The 22,029-nt window shown below is 41.0% G+C and overlaps 1 protein-coding gene across 4 annotated transcripts in view; it reads left to right on the forward strand.

Moving 5' to 3' along the window:
* The window catches only part of UBE3D (ubiquitin protein ligase E3D), a 70,499-nt gene that overhangs the window by 42,787 nt on the left and 5,683 nt on the right, over positions 1 to 22,029 (forward strand). The window contains exons 10-11 of one of the 4 annotated variants that reach the window (XR_007244383.1): positions 14,532 to 14,675; positions 14,776 to 14,887. The exons of 1 other annotated variant lie outside the window; for it this stretch is intronic. Coding sequence is in view for 1 of the 3 variants with exons in the window: in XM_048495347.1 (XP_048351304.1) it covers positions 11,140 to 11,283 (144 nt within the window). In the remaining 2 variants the exon portion in view is untranslated. Of the gene's footprint in view, positions 1 to 11,139; positions 11,309 to 14,531; positions 14,676 to 14,775; positions 14,888 to 22,029 lie in introns of those variants that run through there. 2 more of the 4 variants (XR_007244384.1, XM_048495347.1) reach the window with 2 other exon arrangements.

Consider the following 22,029-nt stretch of genomic DNA (forward strand, 5'->3'; position numbering starts at 1 on the left):
TGAATGGGACTCCTCCCCCACCCCCATCCTGATGCATGCCAGAATGCTCCTGTGCACAGGTGTCAAATTCGTGGCCCTCCAGATGTTATGGGCTACAGTTCCCATCATCCCCTGCCAGCATCATCCATAACATCTGGAGGGGCGCGAGTGACACCTGTGAAGGGCCATAAAGAAAAGAAGAGGGGCTTGTAAAGAGACCGCAGAAGTGGTCGAATTTGGCTTTTTCCCTTCCTTTGGTAGAATTTATTGCTAGATTCCACCTTAAAAGGAAAATGTCATAATTTTATGTGATGTCTGAATTGTGCCTTTATCAGCTTCCCAAACGGTATTCAGAGAAAGCTGGCAGAGAAGGAAGAAGGTGGCTTGTTGCTGCCTCCTTTATGCGTCTCCACAGTCCATTTTGGTTTCCCTTTGTAGTTAAATTTTATTTATTTAGAAATTGTATATAAAACAGCACTAGTCAAACACAGCCATTCAAAACAAAACGGCTATAGAAACTGCTAAGAATGAGGTGACACCATTGAAGCAATCTATGTCATAACAGCATACACACTGATCAGCCTAAAATGTTTAGAGAAAAAGATCCTCGGGCCAGAAGCGAACCAGAAAACATTTAAGAGGGGAAAAAACACCATTTGTTAAAAGGTAAAAAGGAATGTTTTGCTTGACTTCTAAACTAAACCAAGATAACCACCAGGGAAGTTTCATGGGAAAGGGCATCCCAAGGAGAAGGGGTCACTACTGAAAAAGGCCCCTCTCTAGTTGCTACCTACCTCAGCTCTGAAGGCAGGGACGCAGAAAGCGGGGTTTCTAAACTGGCAGACTGAACAGTACAGGTGGAGGCCATCCTTCACATTCTCTGGCCCCAAACCATTTAGGGATTTAAAGATAAGAACCAACATTGAATTGTGCCCGGAACGATATGAGCAGGTCTTTCAGAATGGGTGAGATCCCACCCTGACAATAGCCTAGCTGCAGCATTTTGAACAATGGACCAGCTGAGGTTTTTGAACAATTTTCAAGGACAGCTCCACTTAAAGTGCATTACAGTAATCCAACCTGAATATAATCAAAGCATGGATCTCTGTGGCCAAACCATGCTGTTTAAAGAAGGGCTATAGCTGATGTTATCTGCTAAAGCTTATCAAAAGTGCTACTGCCACAGAAGAAACCTGATCCTCCAACTGTAGGCCAGGAATCAGCAGCACCCCATCCGATGATCTTGCTCCCTCAGGGGGAGTGAACGGGAAGCAAAATGGCTCCCTAAAGAACTCCCTAGCGTTAATGCCACTAGGCTGAGCAACACTCTCCCATCATCACCTTCTGGAATTGGTCAGCTGAGTCAGAGCAAAACCATCAGAACATTGGAAAGCCACTCACAACGCAGCCAGCCTTTCTGGAAGAATACCATGGTCAACTGTGTCAAAAACTGCTAAGAGTCCTTGAGAATCAACAAAGATGCGATTCCCTGTCATTCTAGTGCGGCTTGTCAGTCAGGGTGACCAGGATGGTTTCCATTCCAAATAACCAATGAAACGAATTGCAGAAAAAATGGCAATGAATAAAATTGTTTAAAAAATAGAAGCTGGAACAAGGCAAGCTTAATATATAATTTGTCATCATAGCCAAAGAACTCAGGAAAGGATCTTACTAACATTGCAGTTCAGATCCTCGGGCTGCATTGCGGTGGCTGGAGGCAGTGCAGCAAAGGTGGTGCCACACCGTTTTCAAAGGGCTTTTCTGCAGAAAGGGGTGGGAGAACAATGAAAAAAAAATCCACCACTGGAAAGCCCTCCACAAGGCCTAATGCCAACCAAAAGGGTGGCGTACGTCCAAGGGCCAGGGACATAGTGCAACTGCCACAAACCCAGGGTGGAAGCCAGCTAATATCAACTCCACCCCTGGGAACGCCCCAGTCTGTAACTCTCCTCCCCATGCTGGCACCCAATACGGATGCCAGCGTAGCTCTGTGGCGACTGGACTTCCAGTTTCGTCCACTGTGGAGCTGAGGGGCGGCCAACTGTTGACATGTTTGCTCCCTTCTCCAGCAGGATTGCTCTTTACATGGTGGAAGCAGGAAAAAACGTCAGCATGGCACTCTTCCGCTCCCTATGAGTGTGTCATCCTGTTAGGTCTCAGAACCTTAAGCCAATAAACGGACTCAGGAATTGATCAGCAGCCACATTTGTTGATGAGATATTGAAGCACCATACTTGATGAGATATTGAAGCACCATTTCTGACAAACCTGGCATTCACAGTTCCGTTTATTCCCTGCTGAAAGTCCCCTTCCCGGTTTCCCAAGAATTTGTGAAAAACAGTTTTTGGAGCTGAGGCGCCCCAAGGTCGGCGGCCAATAGTGAGGGAGCCACCTGGCTTCCTGCCCCGTGGGACAACAGATGTAATTCTTTCCACATGGGACAGAGGTGCCAGGGGAAGCATGGTTTCCTACAAAGCATGTGAAGCCATGAAGTAGGGATCAAGGAAAGAATGCACAGATGGCAGTGATTACATATACAGACTAGTTACATATATCTTTTGAGCAGCATTGTTTGTTATTTTAGGCAGTTACATAGAATTGGGAACGCATCTTAATCACACAGATAACATTCCCTGACACCCCCCTCCAATCTGGATGGAGCTGCCCGACTTTGATTATACTCCAATTACTCATGTGGGTCAGGGGTGAAGATCTTGCTTTTTCCTTCTAAATCGTGGCTAACATAAGTAACAATAAGAATGTGGTTCCTTTTCTGTATAACTGAAATCAATGATGCATTCAGAAAGTTAAGTTAAAGAGACCTGCTGAACACACTAAAACAAAACTTTTGCTCTAAGTCACATTTTTTATTGTCACAGTTAGTAAATGCACCATCAGCTGTATTTTTCCCAAAGCATTACATAGTGACTGCTTAAATTAATCACAGTTTCCTACTCCTTCTGGGTGTCCTGGGGATATATTATCTTGGGAGTTATTTCTCCTGTTTTTATGCACGCGCACACACACACTCACACACACACACAAGTGGGAACCAGTGATACTCAGGAGCGGGGAGGGGGGTTCCTTCTCAGTAGTCCTCACCACCTTTGCTGGTGTTCCCAGAGATCTTGCCAGAGCTCCCATTACCCCCCCCCCCCATGGCCTCTGCCCCCAGTGAGCCTGGCGTGGCTCTGTATTTCCACTGCTATGCTCGCCACATTTTCTGTTCCCCTTATCCTTCTAGTGCCAATCAGCCCACTGCAGCTCCCGCTCCCCCCAGCAAGCCCAGTGCAGCATCCAGCCTTTGCCACCAGACCAGCTATGTCTCTCCCCTCCCCACCCCCCACATGACCTACTCTGCTGACAAGCCTAGTGCAGCTCCAGTGAGCCCCACACAGCTCCCAGCCTCATCTACTGGGCTCGCTGCATCTCCCAAATCCACCACTGGCGATTATGTTTGGGGTAAGTATGGCCCTGATTTGCAGATCTAGGTGTCTGCCTCTGAAGCCACAGACATATGTATATGTGTGTATATCAATTACAGAAATTACATTTTTTTGTTAATTTCTTAGTAATGGGTCCTGTTCTATGTCATAAAATTCATTTGTATAAAATATGGAAAGGAATAAGGAGTGGAAACTGGTGTTTGTAAGACATAAAGTACTGAATTGGGTCCAGTACAGCCTGTGTGCTTGCCTGCAACACTCTGATGATTGCACCAGTTGGTGCCCATCAAGCGTGATGCAAACACATGATTGTGAATACCGTGGAGGCATTGGCATGTATTGGCTGTATATTTACAAATACAGAGCAATTAAAAGGGAGGGGACCTTTCTGCAGGATTAGCGATGTGGGTGGATGGGAAGGAGTTTCCTCCTTTTCTGATAAAATAGCTTATGTATGTGTGTGCGCTCTTCTGTGTCTCCATGTGCTTACACCTGCTGGTAATTGAATGTTAGTTACTAGATTTGCGCAGATTCCTGTGGCATATGGCATTTCCTGACTTTCTGACTTCATTCATGGCATACAGATTGTGCTGACGCAGTTTCATATGTACATGTCTTTGTCATTAGCAGGTTATTTTGGTTGTGTTTCACAGAATTGGGGGAATCTTTAAAAAAATTCATTTGTCACCCACCTTCCTCACTAAGAACTGAAGGCAGGTTTCAAAATGTAAAGAACAATTCAGTCAGACAGCAGAAGATATCCAATGCAACACAATAGGATTATAGAATCAGAGAACGATGCAAACAGAAAAACTGCAAACAGAAAAAATTTAAGGCATGCCATAATGTTGAAAGTAAATTAGTGTGGATATATCATATTTTTTCATATTTGAATTGGGCATAGTTTAAGTCAGCATCATGTTCCAAGATCCCAGACATGCTGATTTAAGGGAATAGTCTTTCAAATGCACTTATAGTCCAGGGCAGTGGAACCACCAGTTAAAACCCCCATCTGAAGTTACATATAATGTTAAGCAGTTGCATGTGTGGACTAGGCTGGTTGAGCCTGAAGTTCTATAAGGATTTATGTCAGTGTAGAGCTGCACTGTTTGTTTCTTTGTTTATGCCCTTCTTTCTCACTGAAACTCGATTACACAGCTTAAAATATTTCTATTAAATAGTATGAGGAATCTAATAAGCAGCACAACAGGATTAGGATTGTAAAATTAGAAAGAATGTAAAAAAGTTTCAGACATGTTGTTGTTGTTGTTGTTGTTGTTAAATTTATAACCCGCCCTCCCCCTAAGGGCTCAAGGCGGTGAACAACAGAAGAAAACAAAACTGTAAACATAATAACAATATAAACAATTAAAACAATTTCAGCATATATACAATAAAACCATATGTTCAACAAAGCAAAGCATTGAATTACTGAAGTAAAACAACATATTAAGAGAAGGATAGCACATAATATACAGATAATACATACTATAAACAGTGGAACTGCAGTCCTGATTCCCTTTATACAAGCACTTTCCTGACACATTCTGTTACTTTCACAGCCCTACTGCCTTTATAAAAGTGCCAGCAGCTTTTCAGCGTTTGGGATCTATCACCCCTTTTAACTGGAACACCTTTTAATTGGAAGGGTCAGAGGAGGGGGCCTGGGTCTTCTATACATGCAGAATTTGTTATTGTCCACCTTTTGAGCTACGGTTATTTCCTGAAATGTAGTAGCACCTGTTTCATTTGACAGTGGCCATATAAAATCTTAGGTCTCCTGTCAATGTGAGACAGTACTAAGATGATAGTTAACAGACTAACTTAAAGGCATCAAATGAGAGCTTTCTGACTTTGCAAGCTCAGTGAGAACTGGTCTCTGGTGGCTTTCATAAAAGAGAGAAAGAAAAACGTATCAGGAACTGTAGTCGCTGGTAAAAGCGGGCCCTTTTTCATGTGTCCTTTGAATACACTTCAAACCGCGTAAGTGATTTAACACCTTCAGCCTGCTATGAAAAGGAATAAGATGCTTATAGTTCAGTTCTTGATTACCCTCTGCAGTTATTATGATGGTGCAATATTTCATGCTTGGCTAAGTATAGATTTTGAGTAAAAGAATTTAATTACACTGAATAAATGTTGGAGAAAATTCTCCAGTTGCATTTCATTAATGCTTCATGCTTCCAGCAATGAACTAATTTAATTTCACTCCTGCTGCTCAAGGTCTGTGAGAGCCTTTCTTCCCCCTTCCCCGGTTTTTATACTACCACTGATCAACATTCTCAATAAACATGAAGGAAATTATGCATCTCTAAGTATCTGTATATATACTGTTGAGCTAAGTACTTCTTGGTGACAATGTGCACAGCAGAGTGAGGAATATATTTTAGTCAACTTAGGAAAAACAAAGGCTAAGCAAGCTCAGTTGTGGTTCTTAAAAATTTGGTCATCGCTGTCCTTCTTAAGTTCATTAAAAATGCCTGAACATGAAAAAGGCCTCAAGTATAATGATCAAGAATCCATTTGCCAACCTCCCCTCTTCCATTTAACTTCCAATCTCTTTGCTCAGATGCTTAGTCAATTGCATCCCTGCCTCATTTGTGGTGCAGTCCTAAACTACTCCCCATGTTGTTAGAATGTAACTCTGCTTAGGTTTGCTCGGTTGTCCACTACTCCAGTTTTTAAAATTTATTTATTCTTTTGATTTATATCCCCGCCACCACCATAGTGGGACTCAGGATGGCTACCAGCAAATATAAAAGACAGCAGCTTAAATAATATAATAATATAAATCTAAAACCCTAATAAATCTTAAGTCTTCTAATGGTGCAGATGCTGCCACATTTAAAAGATCAGCTCTTCAAACGTTGGATTGTACCAAAGATCTCATGGGGATATATCAGAGGAGGTGGTCCCACAGGAATGAAGCCCCAGACCATTAAGGGTTGTAAAGGGTAGCATCGGCACCTTGAATTTGATTCAGAAGCTGATTTGGAGCTGATGCAGCTGGCAGGGGACTGACTAGATACGCATTCTCGGTTTCAAAATTTTTACTCCAAAATCAAAGTAAAAAACATTTACAGAGATAGAAATTGACCAAATTTTAATGTACTTATTTCATATAGACTTCCAGTTTCTTCCGCATCAAATATTAACTCTTAATCCCTACAGTGTCAGCATTTGGCCATTAAGCATCAAAATGAAACGAAACCTTTAGCATCAAAAGTGAAAACAGTTTCACTTTTCTCCATTGGATCTTAATTTAACAATCCTCCAAGGTGTCCCTGTTAGGACATGCACAACTGCATCTAGTGCCAGTTGAAGCCTCCGAAGCAACTTCAAGGGCAACCCTATATAGAACTAGTTGCAGTAATCTAGTTTGAAGGCAACTGTTATGTAAATCACTGTAGCTAGGTTAGAGCGGGACAGGTAAGGAGTCAGTTGCCTAATCTGGCATAGATGATAAAATGCTTTCCTAATCACGTTGGATACTTGCCTTTCTATAGTGAGGGTGTCTTCTAGGACAACACCCAGACTCTTGATGGATGAGGTTGGTATTAATTGTGTCCCATCAAGAGCTGGGGGTTTAGACCCCTACACTTTTCTGGAACAGCCAAGCCACAGGACCTCTTAGATGGATTTAATTTCAGCTGACCTCCAGACAACAGACCATGATTTTGGCCCCAGATGGCATTTGTAGAGCTGGGTGTCATCTGCATATTGGTGACAATCCAACCCAAAACTCCTGACCAGTTGAGCAAGGGAACACATATAAACATTAAATAACACTGGAGAATGGATCGCTCCCTGCGGTATGCTACATTCAAGAGTGTTTCTGGCTGATACCTTTTCAGCTAACTCCACCTTTTATCCCTGGCCTTGGAGAAAGGAGGAGAGCCATTATAAAGCAACCCCCTAAATTCCAAGGGCAACAGGTCATGATTGACCATACTGAATGCCGTTGATAGTTTAGTTTTCCCCACTTCCCTAATATCTCAGATCTATTGCTGTCTCATCAGTTGTTTCCTAAACACACTACGAGGGCATGCATTTATAGTTCTGTTGATTTCAACTGAGGAAGAATTAACATTAACCCTCCTATTGAAATTAGTTGATTCTCATATCTGTCAGTAGTAAAGGAAGAAGTGATGAAGCAAAGCTCCAGTTTCTTCTTTGCCAGTTCAACTTTGTGTGGCCTTAGCCAAGTGACAGTACCATTCCAAGCAGTCACACTTTTCTAAGTCCATTGAAGTGTAGTACTGTTCCTTGATTACCTTAATGATAAATGCAGTGAATGTGGGCTGGCCTAAGCTTTATTTTCTATGGCAACGTTTGTGTTCTACTTTTTCCTAGTTTTCCATATCTTCTCTCACAGAATGAGAAGGGACAAATGCAGACAATGAAAACAAAGGAGTTGAACCTGTGTTAGAGGGCCTTGTGTCCAGTGCCGCTTAGTGTAATTGAATTATTGAATAGTCATGAGATGTCTCACAAACCTCTGTTCGTTGTCCTGAAATGAGGAATAAAAGCAACCTTGCAAAAACAATGAACAACCCCGTGGCCTTTTAAAGACTGGCAGATTTATTGTACTATAAGCATTGTGTCTTCATGGGCGGCTATATCTACATTGACATAGGAAAAATAATTGTAAGCCGTGAAGACATGCAGACAATGATATCTCTAACAAGATGACCCCACAGCAGTAGTGCTGTCACTGATTATTGTTGCTGGGAATGGGCGCTGTGCTCATCTTGTGTGTATTTAGGCTTTGCAAGCAGATGCATTTCTTGCATTTCAGTGCTCTTTGACCCCCATTGCCACAAAGAGACCTCTTTCTGTTTTTGCTGAAGAACAGTGCTCTAGAATTTGCTACTGTGAGTGTGAATCCGTTAACCATTAGAGATATCAGCCTTGTTTTGAGTTATGAGAGGAAATGATACAAAAATATTGAGAGCAATTATGGTGCTATAGAAAAGGAGAATATGTCCTCCAAATCCATCTCTTTTCCTTTTTGCGGGGTGTGGGGGGATGCTTCCTGTGACCTACTTCACCAGGCATGAAAAATGATTTGGCCATCCCTTTGTGACAGAGCAGATTTGGGGAAGTGTCTTGGTGTAGAAGCCCTAATGGAATGAGTATTAATTAATCTCAACAATGTCTGTATATTTCTCTCTGGGCTGCTTTAATTCTTGCTAATTATAGGTCTCTTTTAAAATAACCATTTCCCTCTTAAAAACCAGATAAGTCTTTTCATATGCAACCAGGAAGTGGTTGAACGAATTCTATTTGAGGGTAAAGAGAATCTCAGCATGCAGTTTTTGTGTGAAGAAATGATATGATAAAATAATGACATTCCTAGCTATTGCATAGCTCTCCTAGAACCTGATTCTATACAAGAATTGTTAACTGTGTATGATGCTTTTGTACATAGTTCAAAACCAATTCTATTTCACATGTCCAATCTTAGAGGCCATAAGGCGGGCAAATTTAGTAAGCCTTGGGTTGGGAAGGAGTGCCTCCAAGCTTAGATTGCCATGACCTCTGCCTACAATGTGTACATTGCAGCTGATACAGAAGAAAGACAGACAGCCTTCACGCTACTTGCAAGTCTCAAGAAAACTTACAGACATCTTAAAACTAACAAAAACAAACAACATAGGAGAGACCTTGGGAGGACTCTTATTCAATTATTGATTAAAAAATACCTCCCTTTCCAGGAAACTATCCAGTAATAGATCTGCTTTGGACTCCTGTATATCTCTACATTAATGAGTTTTGCATTTCCAACGGCTTTATGAAGACCCCTAAAGGTCTCCTAATATAATATCAACTAAGGACTTGACAGAGTGGCCCCCTGTCTGCCTTGCTAAGGTTACCTATTAACCAACCAAGAAATTCTAAAACCTCCAGACTTGATGGCATCCCTCTAAATTTTGTAAAGAACAATTCTAAGTGGTAGACACCATTCCTAGCTTGCTTATTTACTTTAATAGATTCAACTGGACAGACCGTCAAGAGCTGGGAGACAGCTATTATAGTCACTTTAAAAAAAAAAAAAAGGAAGTAGAGATGAGCCCTCAAACAATAGGCCAATTAGTCTGCTAAATATTTCTAGTAAATTGTATGCTAAACATCTTTTGGATAAATTTTCTATTTGGTTCAAACAGGAAAAGTTAACTGGAATAAAACAAGCAGGCTTCAGGGAAGGTGTCTCTTCTCTAGATCACTTCTTGACTGATCAGTTCTTGACTTTGAGATTTGGGTGCAACAAATGCCAGATTCGGCCTAACTCTGGGTGAATTCGGGCATATTTGGGCCAAAATCTGCGGAATGTGTCCTGCTCAAATATGAACGAATCCGAACGCAAGGTATTCGGGCTTTTGGAGGGTATTTTTCGGTGGTTTTGCATTTCAGCCTGGAGAGGGCACAGTTTTAAAGCTACAGGCACCAACATTTCAGGGTATCATCTGGAGACTGTCCTGATGATACCACCTGAGTTTGGTGAGATTTGGTTTTGGAGGGAAGTTATAGACCCCCAAAGGGGGTACTCCATCCCCCATTGTTTCCAATGGGAGCTAACAGGAGATTGGGGCTACCCCTTTGAGGGTCCATAACTTTGGACCCCCTGAACCAAACTTCTGCCTGCTTTCATTTGCTGGTGGTTGCCCCAGGATGTTTTCTTGCCAGGCTCTGATCCTGGGCACCTTTTCAGTCTGAAAATTACATAGTTGAACTCAGCTAGTCCTGCCAATTCCGACAAGATATAGTTTCCTTTTTTAATTTTTGAGGAGCTGTCTTTGAAGATACACAGACACGCCTCTTAGCCGCTCGGTGGACTCCCATTGGAAAGCATTGGAACCATCCCAATGCTTTTCAGTGGGAGTCCTCACTTCTTTTTTTAACAACAAAGGCCTCAGAGTTTACAGAATGTTGTCAGCTCAGCAGCCTAACCCTCACGTTCCCTAGGATTAAAGCATCGGATATTTATTATCACACCTACCAATTACCCACTGCTTAGAAGGTTTATCTTGGACTTGCCCTTCAGTAGAGAGCAATGGAAGTATAATGTCTAATCCTCCATTAGTTAGGAGAGGGCCTCCTCCAGTATCTCTGACTCTCTTCCAGTAGGTTCACTTGCAGAAATCTCTAAAATTTACTGTTCAGAGCACTCCATCCCCCAGAAGGTTGTTCTTCCACCCCTCACCTTGAGCCAAGCCAGATTGCCTTTTATAGAGCTGGTGGAGACACAACTCATTTGTTGTATTGGAGGCGTAGGCTTCACCTTCCCATTCACTTGGCTATGGTGAGACATCAATAACCAGCCTCTGGAGAGCCACACAGTACTCTGAGTCAGAATAGTGGTGGAATCACAGTGTACTAAGATTTAGCTTGTAGAAACTGGAACATTTCTAATAGCAAAATAATTTTAGTAATGGTTTTGATCCCATGAGACACCATTGTGGGCTAGAGATTGCTTGCTGCTAAGTTTCAAAGTATGGTTTCGCCCTGCTTGTAATATCCTTTCATAAGTGAGTCCCCTGATGTTGTGATTCTGTTTGCAATTAAAAATGAGATGTACTTCAAGCTTGTGTGCTGTTTTTGCTTCTGCATGATCAGCATTCATCAGACTAAGCAAGATGATTACTTTAACTCTTTACTTAGTCTTAGTGAAATTGTTCTGATTGAAATTGACATTAGCTTATTATAAATGCAGTTGTCCATGCTGCTGAAGTTCCACAAGGTGACTCGTACTTGGAAATATGGAGCTCATGCAAGCAGCCAATCATGGCACAAGGATTCAATGATGCTCACTGTACACAGAGTGAAGGAGGAGAATCATTTGGTTGCCTCAAACTGACTGCATCTCCCCATATCAAGAAACCACATGTGCAAAATGACCTAGAAGTAGGTGTGGGTAGCGTGATGGCCAAGTTTGCAGATGATACGAAATTATGTAGGGTGGCTAGAAGCGCAAAGGACTGCGAAGAGCTGCAAGCAGACCTTGATAAATTAGGTGAGTGGGCTAAGAAATGGCAAATGCTATTCAATGTAGCAAAATGTAAAGTGATGCACATAGGGGCAAAAAATCCAAACTTCACATACATGCTACAGGGGTCAGTGCTATCAGTCACAGACCAGGAAAGGGATTTGGGCGTCTTAGTTCAGTTCCATGGGAATGTCAACTCAATGCATGGCATCTGTGAAAAAGGCAAACTCTATGCTGGGGATAATTAGGAAAGGAACTAATAATAAAACTGCAAAGATTGTCATGCCCTTATATAAAGCAGTGGTGCGACCGTACTTGGAGTACTGTGTTCAGTTCTGGTCACCACATCTCAAAAAGGATATCGAAGAGATAGAAAAAGTGCAGAGAAGGGCAATGAGGATGATTGAGGGATTGGAGCACCTTCCTTATGAGGAGAGGCTGCAGCGTTTGGGACTCTTTAGTTTGGAGAGGAGACGTCTGAGGGGGGATATGACTGAAGTCTATAAAATTATGCATGGGGTAGAAAATGCTAACAGAGAGACATTTTTCTCTGTTTCTCACAATACTAGAACCAGGGGACATACATTGAAAATGCTGGGGTGAAGAATTAGGACTAATAAAAGAAAACATTTCTTCACGCAACGCGGGATTGGTGTTTGGAATATGTTGCCACAGGAGGTGGTGATGGCCGCTAACCTGGATAGCTTTAAAAGGGGCTTGGATAGATTTATGGAGGAGAAGTCGATCTATGGCTACCAATCTTGATTCTCCTTGATCTGAGATTGCAAATGCCTTAGCAGACTAGGTGCTCAGGAGCAGCAGCAGAAGGCCATTGCTTTCACATCCTGCATGTGAGTTCCCAAAGGTATCTGGTGAGCAATTGCAACTGCAAGTAGCAGAATGCTGGACTAGATGGACTCTGGTCTGATCCAGCAGGCTAGTTCTTATGTTCTTATGTTCTTAATGTGTATACGCAAAAAGTTATTTAGCAATATCAATTAAAAAATATCTCATTTTAGCATTTCCTGATATTGCTCATAATCAGTGACCTAATGATAAAATGAACCACAAAAACTTTTCCCTAGTTGCATTTTTTCCATCTGATCACCTTGTAGCCTCCATTCTGATCAGACTGGCATGTGGATTAAAATACACAGCCAGTGACATGCAATATTGGCTTGGAGGCCTTGGAATGAGTTTGAAGGAAATTTTAAGCACTTACTGAATGGTGGCTGTACATCAACACTGACTTTATTTGCTTTTTAAAATTTGCATCTAACCCTTCTGTGGACTGTTCATTTCAGTTTTCCACGTTAAAAATAAAAACTTAATTCTTAAAACTTAATTCTTAAATCCACACGAAAACTCAGAGCCAGTACTATTGCCCATTTTTTTTCCTACCAAGTCACTGCTGACATATGGCAGCCCCGCAGGGTTTTCAGGAAATGAGACCTTCAGAGGTGGTTTGTTATTACCTGTCTCTGCATCACGTTCCTGGTATTCCTTGAAGGTCTCCCATCCAAATACTAGTCAGTGTCAGGACTGAGAGTGTATAACTGGCACAAGGTCACCAGCCAGCTTCCATGGCTAGAGTGGATATAAATCTGTTAAGATTTTATGTTAAAATTGTCTTTTCTCTTTGACTTGAGCTATAGACATTTTTAATTTACCATCAGAGTTAATGATTGTAGTAAACCTAATTAATTAAACAGTAAATCATTAACCAGCAGAGCACAGTCATAACTCGCAAAAACATTATACTAGCATCAATTTTCTTTAGGTATTCTGAATGACTTTGGTCAAGCTGATTCAAATATAAGCTTATACATAAGAAGTCATGGGTGCCTAGTTAAGTTTTCTTATATTAGATCATTTAACTCCTAGCAAGAGGGACACCTTTATAACATTTTAGTTTTATGTTGGGTATAGTACAGAAGTGATACTATTTGAGAATCTTTGCTTCTATTTTAATATTTTAGAACAGATTAATTATTCTGCTTATATAATATTGACTTACAGCAGAAAGATGTCATCTATTTCTACTACATAGAGAAATAGGAGAGCAATTTCATGAGTCCAAAAAAAATCTTATCCAAAGATAAAGAAGTCACAAGCAAGGGCCCTCTTTTAAGGAGCTCCCAATTAATTCAGCTTGCAAATTTATAGGTTTTTAAAATAATCTCTTAACAATAGCTAGCTGTCCCACTTGATAAGGGCACACATTCTTGGCTAATTATTTTTTAACTTCTGGCCATATCTGCGACATGGACCTTGTAAAAAACTGCTTCGATTCTTAAGCATTTCCCTGTGAGATACCCTTAACAAGGGTAAGCAGGCTGCACATTTTTGAAGAGGATTAGACCAGACTTGCAAGGTGGCCCTCCTGGTAATAGCATCCAGCCTTGGTGAACTTTGCTTCTGGAAATTCAATTTTATGGGCTCCGAAAAGGCTTATTTTTTTTTGTTATATTAACAAAACGATCAAAATTGTCTGTCTGTTTATCTTAATTTCTCTCTCTCTCCAGATGTGTACTTGTCTATTCATACCGTATGTTCTTGATCAGTTGAGCTTTTACAAATGTAAAACTGTAGGTGTGAAAGTCGCAGTGTTTTAATTGCTGGAGACATGATTTGACATTTCCAAAGACCAATATCTTAAATTGCGTCTTGTAACAGATGTGCAGCCAATGGAGTGAGTGTAGTAAGGGAGTGATATGTATGCTCCATCTAGCTACTGATAATAGTCAAGCTGTGATGTTCAATTGGAGTTTCTGTATGTTGACAGAAGACCAATGTACAGTGCGTTACAGTAGTCAAGTCTTGATGCTACTATGATATGGATCCTGATGGCCAGATCAATCATATCAAGGTAAGGGGTCTCTTTTGGGCTAGGCCAATGTGGAGGAGCTGAATTTTCTATGCCTGTGAATTTGGCTTTCCCAAGTCATTGCTTAAGAGAACATGTGGAAAATTTTAAAGGAGTTCTTTAAAAAAAATTGTTGATGTGTTCATCTCAGCTGACAAAATAATGCCTTCCAGGGCTGAAGAATAAATTTACTGCCTGTTTTGTTTGATTTTGGGAATGATGGTCCTACATCTCATCTCTTTCTGTAAATCAGTTTCTTTAGACTTCCACTCCTTCCCCTTTCTGCACGTGTTGTTCCACGGCTCTGAGCTCTGTATATCAACATGTCAGGTTGGAAAAGGGCCTCAGAAAAGCCTTTCTGCTTTGTCATCCTCTCCTAAGGCAGCCAGAACAGAAGGTAACATATGAGTGAAAAAGCAGGCAAGGTGGTAATGGGGGGAGGGGATTCAAAGGAGCATTAGTTAATTGTATCTTCATCTTTGTGGTCTTCTGTGCAGTTCTCCATGAGACTGTGCGGATGCAGGCCTGCCATGGAGAAGAGCATGAAGCTTTCCTTCAAGCATTCTTAAGGCAACAGCTGTAGGTGGGAAGATGTTGACCTTCATTCATGTAAGCTGCCTTTGATTTTTAATTATTTAGTAATATTAAAAGAAGCTAGCTTACTAATACCTACATAAAAGTGCATCTAGCAGCCATTTCTGCCTTTCATTTGGATCAGAGTCTGCGTTTCTTTACTACCCTTATTGCAAGAGGTTTCTCAAGGGCCTCACTAATCTCTACCCTCCCCAAAGACACCTAGTGGCCCAATGAAGATTTTCTCTAGTACTCCCCTATTTGACCAGTAAGTCTTTCAAACCAATGTCATCCTGTGAGCTGGCTGACCACTCGTACAAGGTGGCCTTTCTAGTAGCCATCACGTCAGCTAGGAGGGTTGGGAATTTGAGTGTCTTTGAGTGCCTTTAATAAAATCTACTGAGATAGGATGGTGCTTTGTCCAAGCATGGAGCATCTGCCCAAGGTGGTTTCAGCTTTCCATCTAAACCAGGACATTGTCCTCCCAGTGTTTTTTCCCCATCTCTCCTCAAATGCAGAACACACCCTGCAGTGCCAGAAATATGAGTCCTCCTTCTTTTACTTAGAAAGGACCAAAGACTTTTGTGTAGCTCAACATTTATTTGTTTGCTTCATTGGACCCCATAAGGACCACACTGTCTCTACCCAGTCATTATCAAAATGGGTATCCAAGGCTATCTGCAAGGCGTATGCTGTAGCTCAAGTTGACTGCCCAATTGTTGTGTGTGCACACTCCATGTGGGGTGTGCATCCTCAGCTGTGTTCACTTCACATGTTGATAACGGAGATATCTGCCGAGCAGTGCCATGGCCCACTCCATTAATGTTAATCTGACATGATGTTGACTCCAGAGGTCATGCAACTGTTGGAAGAGCAGTGCTACAAATCCTGTTGAAACAAATAGGGTAATAAACTATTGTTGTTTCTTGACATGCTACGTGGTATGTGTTCAGTTGAGTGAGGTTCAGTTCACCCTCTTTTTTCTTGCTCGATCTGTTTAACTGGGAGAGCAGTAGTGCAGAGTCTGTGGAAGTTCTTGTTGATTGTTATACCAGCACAGGTTCTGTGTTTACAATGAGAGTGGCTTCTTTTACAGTCTCACCCCACCTTCAAGACGGTTAGCTTGCTACTCTCCCTTCTGGGACCGTACATAAGACCACCAAGATGAAAAACAATGTTGCAGTTCCCCGTAACTGTAGTTCATCAAGTGGTCTTTTGTGCAGGCATACATGACTTTCTCCTTCCTCACTGTTCCTTCACCACTCTTAACATTTACCTGTAGGGGTTCACTTATCTCTCAAGGTAACATGTCAATTGCAGTGATTGGAGAATGGACAGGATTGCTCCTTCCCCGTCTGACCTTATGACCATTTCAGTGGGAAATCTTCCTGCCTACAGCTCTGAGGGGGAGGGAGTACTCTGTGGCTACAGGAATGCCTGATGAAAAGCTTGATACTCTTCTCCATGGCAGAGCTGTACATGCACAGTTCCATGTGTGCTTGCACAGAAGACCACTCAATGAACAACAGTTTATAGATCACTGTAATGTTTTTCCCATACTGCTCACATTCATATGGCGGGCTTTTCTGCTGGTTGACTGCTGTTTGCATAGCTTCACATAGAAAATATGTGCTGCTACTTTTGCTTCATTAGCTGAGGCTTGCAGTTATTTGTGGTAATAGCCATAGTGAAAAGCAAACAGCAGCTGGTATTGACTAGGGATTCTGTAGGGGACTTTTGAAGTCTGCTTTTAAAAGGAATAATCAATCACTATAAATACTGATACTAAGATTGGCCTGTCTAGCTGTGGTGTCTGTCAAGAGCCAGTCCTAGGTGATAAGCCTTAGACATTTTGGCATCTGAGATGAAAAATAAAAAATTGCACTCTGCTGCTCATTTAAAGAAAGCTACACAGAGATGGAAAATGGAGGTGGGAATATGCCCCTTTCTTCACTCTAATTGAATGGGTAAGACTGGCTTGAGGTAGGCTTGTATGTACTCCTTGTGAGTCTTTCTCGCTTGTGCTCCAAGAAAAAGAGGAAAAGCTTGTGAGTTGACCATAAGAGCGAGAAACACACACAGTCATTAACAATAACCCTTTCCCATAAAATACACAAGCTTTAAATTAGGTATTCTGAAGGAATCCACTGGGTTTGATTTGTGAGCCTACCATTGTTAATTATCCTGAGCCCTTTTATGTCTGATTCTGTGGGATTTGTGTCTATTGGGACAAAGCTTATCAGTGGTCAGATGAGCAAGATTCTTGCACAATTTAATTTGAGAAAAGTAACAGTATTTATTTAAAATCTTTTTATCCCATCTAACTAAAAGTGGAGGATAATATTTCAGCCGAGTTGCTAGCATATAAATAATAGTCCCATTAATAAAATCAAAATGGATTAAAATACACACATTATTATTGTAAAAATTCAGATTTAAACCACACAAGGATTGAAACTTGCAAGATCAGTAGGATTCACAGCCTCATCTTGTTAAGAATCTGTGCATTCATTCAAATATCCATTCTGTTGAAATCAATGAAGTAAGAAGTCAACATCTGCATTTGAATGCTCATTTGAATGCACATCAAGTTTTACCCGAGTTTAAAATATAGGGGTGTCTAATTTGGTGGAGTTCCTATGGATATATGAGGCCATAGAGAAGACTACTCTATGGAAATAATAGAGCAGATCATACATAGTTTTAGGAATTCCTTTCAAAATATGTTGAAGAATTTCTGCCATCCAGTTTGAGAATTAAAGACAACAACAATTTGTATTTGGATAGTATCCCTACTTGCTCTTCTAAAGCTTGATTGGATCTTGGGGGTTTATTTTTGTAAGAGATAAAAAGGCAGTTTAAAGTTAAACTTGTAAAGCCATTGATCTTTTAAAGGAATACCTTTTTCAGTTTTACATTTGCTTCTATTTCATGTCAGCTGCCTCAGGTAATGCTGTTGAATACATTTCATGAGAGAATACATTTCTGTATTTGTAGAAAAAAATAGTAATATGAGTGTCTAACAATGAACCAAGCTAGTCTCACTTGGAAGTAAGGATATATTTGGCTGCTGTTCAAAAGTGACTTTTGTAGCTAACTATTCATATGCTGCCTTGTAAACATGATTGTTTTCATTCCACATGGGGGGAGGGGATTGGGTTTTCAAGAATAGTTCCCATTCTGAATTGCTAGGCAAGAAGGTTCTGTTAAAAAATAAATCCATTTCTTTTATCTTGTTCAAGTCAGATGTTCTATTTGCCACCAAAACTTTGCCCTTTCTTTTTTGATTTTGTGCCTTTCTCTTCATCTCATTCATTCTGTATATCTAAGAATCTCTATTGCCAACTCAACAACATAGTTTTTATATGTTCAACTAGAGTCATTTCTTTCCTTAAAACACATTGCCTGTTGAATGTAAACATTTGTTTTCTGTTTTTTTTCTGCCATGTAAGCTACAATGGCTTTCAGTTTGCAAAGTCCTGCTGGTTGGGATTAAAACCAATTTCTTTTTAGAAATGTCCTTTGTTCTCCCCAAGTCTCTGCATAATGTGGTTTGCTGAAAAAATGGCTAATAACTGCCATTATCCAGCAGCATTTAAATATATGTGTATTTCTCTTATTGATCAAACAGGTTATGAATGGTTCTTGCTGGATGATCAGTATTCTGAACCTGGAGACCATAAATCCAATACTGTAACTCTTATGGGAAGCCCAACCAGAGATACTCTCTTAATGACTTCCGTACCTATTTTGCATCACATGTGATAGCAGTGCCAAACATCCCAAGAGCTACGGAGCAGTGAACACCAATGATGGAAGCAGCCAGCAACTGAGGCCTATAGATTTATTTAAAAATTCAGATTAAGAAAGAAGTGATAGAGCATATACTTTGCATGCTGAAAACTCCACGTTCAGTCCCTAGCATTTCCAGTTAAAATTTCCAGATTCACTCTCTGGCAGATAATATTGAGTTAGACAGAACAGTGATTTGACTCACGTTAAGCAGCTTTCTTCATTCATATGTGTTTAGGCTACACATTATACCCACTGCAATCATTAAGAATCAGCAACATGTAATGAATCCTGCAGAAAAACAATCCATAGTAAATGATCTTATCGCACAACTACAAAATATAAGCCTGAAAGAGAGAAAAGCACAATAAATGAGAAAAAAGTATGAAGATATTTTCAGAACTGCATTTTTATTGGAAGTAATCTCTGTATCCTCTAAAAATTTAACTTGTGTGACCTGTTCACTACTTCTAGCCTTTTGGTTAGTATTTCCCAAAAGATCCCTGTCTTCTTATAGTAGGCCCTGTTTCTTTATTTCAGACAGCCTGTTGTTGTGAATGTGTTATAACTTAAAATTCAAAAGGTAAAAGTAAGAAAAGTGAGACTCCTTTTTCCTATTTCTAACCCAATGCTTTAGCCCTATGACAGGGGTTCCCAACCCTTTTGCGCCTGTGGCCATCTTTGGAATTTTGACAGTGAATGGTGAGCATCATCCCAACATGGCTGCTTTGAGAAACCCAAAACCCAAACCCAAAATGACCATTGCAGGAGGCAGAGCCAAATGCAATGCCTCCCTCCTCCCTTTGCAAAAGAAGAAGCAGCAGCACAGAACAGCTGGGGTGGGGACCAAAAGGATGAGAGAAAGAGAAAGGTGAATAAAAAGAAGGAAAGTCTGAGGGAAAATGAAACCACACGCTAAGGAAGGCTTGCCAGTCCTCCTGACCATTCAGCGGCTGCAGCTGCTGTGGAAGCCATGGAAAACTCTTCTGTTTGAATGAGGGCACCAAATAACAAATACTGCCTTGCAATTTCTTCCCCCATTTTCTGAAAAGTTCAGTGGGTTTCACAGCACTCAGGGCCCTGTCAACTTCATCCTGGGAGAGAGGATCAAAATGGTTCAATGTAGGACCTGAAGATGGCCAAGCGGCCTCTTGTCCATTAACTGCATCAAATTTGGCAGCAAGGTCTTGGTGAAGCGATAGGACCTTATCCACAAAAAAACTCCGAAATGCCTCACAGCCAAGGGCCATTTTGAACCCCCTCCGGTAGGACTGTCAGTTGCCAAATCACCCTGAATAATTGCGCTGGGTGAGACTTTGCAAATATGACGTTTGCTGTGAAATAATCTTTTTTTGCATCTTTCACCGCCATTTCATAGGCTTTCATGAGCATCGTATAAAATATTCCTACCATTTTGACACGAGTCTGTCACCAACTTTGCTCTGGTTGTCTTAGCTCAGGGTTATACCAGAGGGCTAGTTTGATATGGGTGCAAAGAAGGCAGCGGGGAGCGATCTCACAGATGACTGTTGAGAGCCGGTTATTTCAGTAATTTGCCAGTAATACCATCAACTAGACAAACTTTCTGGACTTCTCTGTATGTGACCTATCTTTGCTGTTTTGCACGATTTATGGAGCCACTTAATAAAGCCAGGGATGTGTGAAGCTTCCCAGCATGCCTCTATGGCAATTAGAATAACATTGGCATAGGTGCTATAAACTTTCAGCAATGCAGGGCAGTAAGAGTGCTGTAATTGCTTATGTAGATGACACATCACTGTTCTAAAGATCATGAAGGTCAGGCTCCATGTAATGAGGGCTTTCCTGCTGTGCTGCTTCAGTCCTAGAACTATTTTTTCCCTATACTTTTAGTCACCTTAAAATAAGCATGATGTAGCCCTTATCTGCCATTATTTATCTATGTAGATTTATTGTTCATCCTATTCAGAAGATTCCTAAACCCCTGCATAAACCCTGTACTGAACCAGAATGAAAGTCTATCCCATTAAAATATTTTACAATTTTCCCTTCCTTTATTAGATTAAGCCAGGGGTGTCCAACTCTGGTGCTTCAGATGTTCATGGACTACAATTCCCATCAGCCCCTTCTGGCATGATGGGAATTGTAGTCCATGAACATCTGAAGTGCCATAGCTGGATACTCCTGGATTAAGCTCTTAAAACCAACCCAGATCTTCTGATACTTTTGAAAGGAGCCCAGTCTTCTTGTTGGGCACACGGCCTCCTTTTGCACCAAATGAACAATTTTCAAGGGGTTTGTGGCCCGGCTCAGTATGTATGCACTTGGAATGGATTGCCCTGCTTGGAAAATTGGACAAAGATTTGCAGTTACTCAGTTAATAATCTTCAATTTGTTTTAAAAGCCAAAATATGAAAATTCTTCATGTTACCATGCTTTCTATATGATGGTTAAATTGTCTCCTCGGTTTACTTAAGGAGGCTTCTTCTGCACTGTTTACTTCAATATAGCAGTTCACCTTCTCCATGGCAGATTCAAACCGGACGAGATAGAAATCAGAATTAGTCTATACTCTTTTAAAATCAATATCTCAGGTTGCAAATGCTTGGATTGGGGCCACCAGGGAGAGAAAGGGAGTTTAATCCCTTCTATCCCTGTATGATTTTTTCCTATTAGCCCTCGACATGGGGAAAGGCACGCACATGTCTGTGATGAGCAGGAGAAAATTCTGCCCTTCATTCAATTTAGTCCAATCACATTTGAATGGAATACTGATGTGTGGGGAAAAACAACCAAGAACAAATTGGGGCAGGGGGCGGGGGCGGAAAGAGAGAGAGATTTAAATTTTGGAAGGGAAAAGTCCAAGCAGGGTTTTGGCATTGTTACTATAACGAATGGTGGAGTGTTGAAGCATGTCTTATTATTGTTTCTAAATATGAGAATCTGATAGCAAATACTTTGTAACCATTAAGCTTAAAGCACCCAGCTCTGGTAACTTGTGGCATCTTTCTTATGAAGCGGAAAGGCAGTAATAGTCACATTAGTTTAATAAAATTGTGTGTGTTAGTTATAATCATAGAAAAATAGAGTTGGAAGGAGCCATACAGGCCATCTAGTCCAAGCCCTTATTCAGTGCAGGATCAGCCTAAAGCAAACTTAAAGTTGACTCCTGTTTTTTCATCAGCCTATATTGCCCAGGGCAAACTATAGCATCTAGAGAAAAGGGGTCCTAATTGATATCATTTTCTCCCAATTTAAGGATTAAAACAGAAATAAGGAGAAATCCATTTTGCTTTATACAGTTGTAGTGGAAGGTAGACATTCTGGTATATAAAGGTGTGTGGGGAGTGGTGGGATTCAGCAGGTTCGCACCACTTTGGCAGAACCGGTTGTTAAAATGATTCTTG

This window comes from Sphaerodactylus townsendi, linkage group LG01, assembly GCF_021028975.2.
Source record: "Sphaerodactylus townsendi isolate TG3544 linkage group LG01, MPM_Stown_v2.3, whole genome shotgun sequence".
Lineage (NCBI taxonomy): Eukaryota > Metazoa > Chordata > Lepidosauria > Squamata > Sphaerodactylidae > Sphaerodactylus > Sphaerodactylus townsendi.